The sequence below is a fragment of the Pyrus communis genome, chromosome 14, assembly GCF_041283825.1.
Source record: "Pyrus communis isolate YQ-2024b chromosome 14, ASM4128382v1, whole genome shotgun sequence".
Lineage (NCBI taxonomy): Eukaryota > Viridiplantae > Streptophyta > Magnoliopsida > Rosales > Rosaceae > Pyrus > Pyrus communis.
Window position 1 is genome coordinate 3,283,000 of NC_142578.1, and position 5,085 is coordinate 3,288,084.

General features: G+C 36.3%; 1 protein-coding gene across 1 annotated transcript; it reads right to left on the bottom strand.

Annotated features, from left to right (window-relative positions):
* Positions 1 to 2,239: 2,239 nt before the first annotated feature.
* LOC137711884 (uncharacterized) lies at positions 2,240 to 4,758 on the bottom strand. Its single transcript, XM_068451041.2, has 5 exons — positions 4,360 to 4,758; positions 4,133 to 4,266; positions 3,042 to 3,189; positions 2,836 to 2,942; positions 2,240 to 2,709 (listed from the first exon to the last, which is right to left on the bottom strand). The coding sequence occupies exons 1-5, from the start codon at positions 4,613 to 4,615 to the stop codon at positions 2,668 to 2,670; spliced, it is 687 nt and encodes a 228-aa protein (XP_068307142.1). The 5' UTR covers positions 4,616 to 4,758; the 3' UTR covers positions 2,240 to 2,667.
* Positions 4,759 to 5,085: the final 327 nt, after the last annotated feature.

Genomic DNA, 5,085 nt, shown 5'->3' on the forward strand with positions numbered 1-5,085 from the left:
TAATTCTATTTTATCATCAAAGAATGTCATTTGGATTTAGTAAATTTGCTTGCGGACTAATGAATTAGGTTGACTAAGAGAGCTATAGAGCTAGGGAGGCTTTTGATCCTTTTTTGTTCTTTCTCTCACTCAATCTCATACGTACATATAGAATGTTGGGAAAGTTGTATTCGATCAAAGTTTTAAATCCCTTTCAACAAGTGTATTTTTAAAACTAAGTTGATGTTCAGCTTTATCTTTGCCCTTTAGATTTGACTAAATTGGAAATGAATTGTGTTATTGTTGACTCTAAAAATTATAAAACCTACGTGACGCGCAGGCCGAGTAACTAATAAGCTAACTACGTCATTCGGTTGAATGCTGGGCATGCTAACTCGTCGGCCGAGCTCGGCCGAGGAGTAAAATTTGTTGATGTTGCGTTGAGCACGTTGCTGACTTCTTTATCTTGCGATTGCAACCGAGGAAGGAATAAGTCTCGGCCTTTGGATTCTCGAGCCTGAAGACAAGGCTGCTAATTCTGCGAAGTTCACGAATCGTCGGCGCCGGATTCGATCACAGTGATTATTCGTGAGTGTATAAGCACGTCGAATCGACACCAGACTATATGGACACAAGTACTCAAAGGTAATGTATATCTTGATGGTAAATGTAGTTCGACCGTCAGAACGCCAAACTCTGAAACTACCTGTGAGTATCCAATCATAAAATCACTTGGCGTTCAATGTGCCAAATGTCGTAAATCGTAACACCTTACTTCGCCGAGAATGCTAATAAGATGACTTCTGCCCACAAGGATCTGGAAACCCTTCTCGACCGAGACTTGGATAGATAACCAGTCGGCCTCAACGCAGTACTGTTTATCCAAACTGAAGATGCTCCTCGGTCGATTGATTTTACGGCAACACTGCTGTTTATCCAAACTAAAGATGTTCACTGGTTGCCTCCATAGTGCTATTTATCCAAACTGAAGATGTGTCGACGGAAAAAGAAAACGAAAAATCTCAAGTTGTTTGAGAGGTTTGCGCAGAGCAATTGTGTGTTGAATTCGAGAAAGCCTGATTGTTGCATGATGTCTTGTATTTATACCACCAAATCCTCCTTGGGATCGAGTCAAAATCATAACTGGATTGGGACTTCTTGTTCTGTTCCAACTCCACTTCGACCAATCCTACTCCTATTAGGACTTTGAACTCACCCTTTTTTTGAGGTTGTATTCATTGCTGGTCGAGAATCCAAATTGCACTAGGACCCCTTATCGTATCAGGAATTCTTCGACCCCTTCGCTCATCCGAACTACTCCTTCTTGAGATAGGATTCGACCATCCTTGCTCAACGGCTCGAGACCACCAGGCAGCCCATAGCATATTAAAAAACTTTGGGCCGAACATAAATCCACACTCGGCCCAATAATATTATTTTGAGCCCGGGCCTAAACAGTTATATAAGAGTTTGTTTTAATTCTCTTTAGTTTACATCAAAAATATGTTATTTGCGTCTGCATTCTTTACATGTAAATATAAAAACAAGATATTTATTTAGACGTGCAATAAAATTACTCTTTATCTGTTTCATATCCACTAAACTTTTAGACGTGCAATAAAATTACTCTTTATATACCAAGTGTCATAATACAAGTGATTGTAATTTTTTTTTTAAGTATCCAACTATTTATATTATGATACGCGATGTGTCAGTGTACCAAACCTTGTTTCCAACACATTGGAAAATCTCTTCATGAAGTTACAATCTTTGATCAATTTGATGAATTGTATGTATTAACCATTGATGTTAAGCCCCAAAATCAATATTTGATATTGGACTAATTAAAGCAAAATAAATTTACTCTCATGGAGTCATGGACCATATGGCAAGTAGATATTTCCTCACATCAATTTAAGAACCTTAGAACCATCAATGCACTACTTTTAGGATTTAGGACCGCAATCTTGGTGTAGAGGAGAATAAATTTAGATCACGTTTTACAATAGAACTACAATATAATTGTGGGCAACAAACTCCTAAAAGTTGAGATATTTTTTAGTGTACCAGGAACACAATCTTATACACCAAGTGTCATAATACAAGTGGTTGTAATTTTTTTTTTCTAATATCCAACCATTTATATTATGATATGTGTTGTATCAGTGTACCGGACCATATTTCCAGCACATTGAAAAATCTCTCCATGAAATTACAATCTTTGATCAATTTGATGAATTGCATATATTAACCATTGATGTTAAGCCCCAAAATCAATATTTGATATTGGACTAATTAAAGCAAAATGAATTTACTCTCATGGAGTCATGGACCATATGGCAAGTAGATATTTCCTCACATCAATTTAAGAACCTTAGAACCATCAATGCACTACTTTTAGGATTTAGGACCACAATCTTGGTGTAGAGGAGAATAATTTAGATCACGTTTTACAATAGAATTACAGTATAATTGTGGGCAACAAACTCCTTCAGACTTAATTTCATGTGTCCCTAAGGAGATTCGGGTGCAGTCGAACCCAAGACTTGCTGACCTTTAGTTGTATTCGAGTTTTGTTTTTCATTTCTATAGTGTTGGTGCATTTCCTTCAATATTGAACTTGAGATGAAGGAATGTACGATGTCTCCAACTATGTGAGTAGCCAAGCTTGTGTTTGCTTCCAGATGATCAAAATTTGAAGTTTTCCTTCAAGTATAACACTATTTCTTGCTGCAGAAATATCGAGATAATTAGTGAGATCAGCCATTGCATACTAAAAGTGTTGAAATGTGTTCAGAACAAATAAGCAAACAAGTTTTGCAATTTGCTAGGAGTAATTAATGTAAGAGTACTTACAATCAAGCAAAGAAGAACGCATCCCGCGGCGCCTGGGAACAAAGCATACCAGAAACTCAAGTTATGGAACTTAGCTCCATCGATGAAGAGTAAAGGCAAGCTTGCAGCTGCAAATTTAACACATAATAGGTTGTGCACCTGATTTTAGTAGCAGAAAAAAGAGATTAATGAGAATTTTGTGTTGGATAGGAGGTAGCAGGAATTACCAGGTGGATGTGTGGAACGTGTGCAAATCATGAAAGCAACGGATGCAGCTAGGGCAACGCTCCTAGCAAGCCATCCTGGGCCAAATGTGGAAAATGTTAGTACACCAATTGCTGCACAACCTATTTGTGCCATGAACATATTGTACTTCTGCAAAACCACAAGGGAGAATTAGTGTGTTATTTCAATAGGCTATATATGCTTTTGATTATCTTAAATTTAATTGGGGAATGACACAAAAATTGAAATTACCCCTTTTGAAAAATAGCAAATTTGTTTAACCATCAAATCTAAGTCGAACAAATCTAACTCTGTTGGTCATTTTTCGGCCAAGATGAATTTAAGTTTGACCCTTATATGACTCTGTAATATACGTTTAACCCTTTATTTGACCTAGGTATATAGGTCTTTTCACATACAAAAAGACTAAGTGTAAGGAAGATTGGGTATTTGAATTTTGAACAGAGGATCTCATGTGTAAGGATAAACAATCTTAATTACTTGACTTGCAAATTCTTACAAGAGTTCTATAGATTGGCAAACTCATATACAAAACATCTATGACTTATTGACATTTCCCCCATTAAATTTTCAACTTCCTAAATGAACAGTCCAGAACAATTAAAAGTTTGGATCAAAATAAGTCCTAATAAGGAACTTCAAGAAAATCTGGACTTAATTTTGCTATCTTCCATTTTCATCATGTTGGGTCCATACAGCTGGAGTTGTGATAATTGTATACATGTACTCATGTCTACCATTGACTCACAACTCAAACAAGGCAGTCTAGGCTTGAAGGAGAACAAAGCAACTTATGGATCATATTCACCAAATAGATTATCAAAGAACAAAGAGTATTCATGGATAATTTTAGGAAAAATTTGTGTGTCACCTGAAATATGTCATGCACATGTTACCATAACATTTTATAAGTCACGTGATAAGCGTTATAAACTTGAAAATATATCTTTAATGTAATTTATATCATTACATAAATCACGTGATGAGTGATGCAGAAACATAAATATATCAGCAGTTTATATGCAAGAATCTCTCCTGATTTAAACCTCAGAAAGTAGAACAAGTTTAATACCAGAGCACCAGGAGAGGAAGGAGTGGCAAGGAGGACTGCAGATACTGCCCCTAAAGGTGCAATTGTCATTGACATTCCTTTTGGTGCTAATATCTGATCCATCCTCCCCAATATTGCCATTGCTGCAAAAGCCCCTATTTTTCACCAAATGCTCATCATTAATGCATCTAAACACATGATTAATTGGTATTATTATTTATAATATTAATCTTTATGATTCTAATTACCTGCAGAAGGCCAGATAATGTCACTGAGAGAAGGAGCAGCCGAACCCTTCTCAGGCTTCCAGCTGTCCGATAGTGGTGAAGCCAAATTGCTTGAAGCCACAATCCCATAAATTTGATTTCTTCTTTTGATGTTTACTATGCTTCTGCTGTTGACATGTCCTAAACCAAAAAGTGCTTTTGTGGGAGGGGTAGAAGTGCTTTCGGGATGAAGAAGATGGTGATGAAATCTAGAAGTCCTCATCAGCTGCATGCCCATTATTTCTATTGGATGTTTCTTTCTCTTCCAATTGCTTCAGAAATGGATATGAATATGATTTTCTTTAGGAAGATGAAAAAGGTCAGAGAGACCAGATTTTTCGAATCAAGTGGTCTTTTGGTGAAGTCGAAAGGCCATTTTTGTTGGCAATTTGCCACACAACTGACAACTCCATATATACAGATAGCATTTCTAAGAAGAAAAATTATATATAATGTTATCATGAACATTTTTTAAAGACTTCGCAGTTTTCTCTTTCTTAAAATATATAAAAAAAAAAAAAAAAAAAAAAGGCACCCGAACCCCTTCGTGCCTCTGTAGAAGGGGAGTTGAGGATTCTTATGAATATTGGACGGAAGCGCATTTTTAATAGCACCTGAAAATAAGAAAAATAAAAAGACTTAGCACAAAGATGCACTTTGAGCTTTTAAAAACCTCTTGCAGTGTTTCAATTCCTTCATCTTTGATTG

Excerpts from the sequence above, each read along its gene's own strand:
- LOC137711884 (XM_068451041.2), bottom strand. The coding sequence starts at position 4,615 with ATGGGCATGCAGCTGATGAGGACTTCTAGATTTCATCACCATCTTCTT. Across the intron at positions 2,943-3,041 it reads ACGTTCCACACATCCACCTG|CTGCAAGCTTGCCTTTACTC; the intron begins GTAATTCCTGCT and ends TTAAATTTGCAG. Across the intron at positions 2,710-2,835 it reads GCGTTCTTCTTTGCTTGATT|CAAGAAATAGTGTTATACTT; the intron begins GTAAGTACTCTT and ends ATATTTCTGCAG.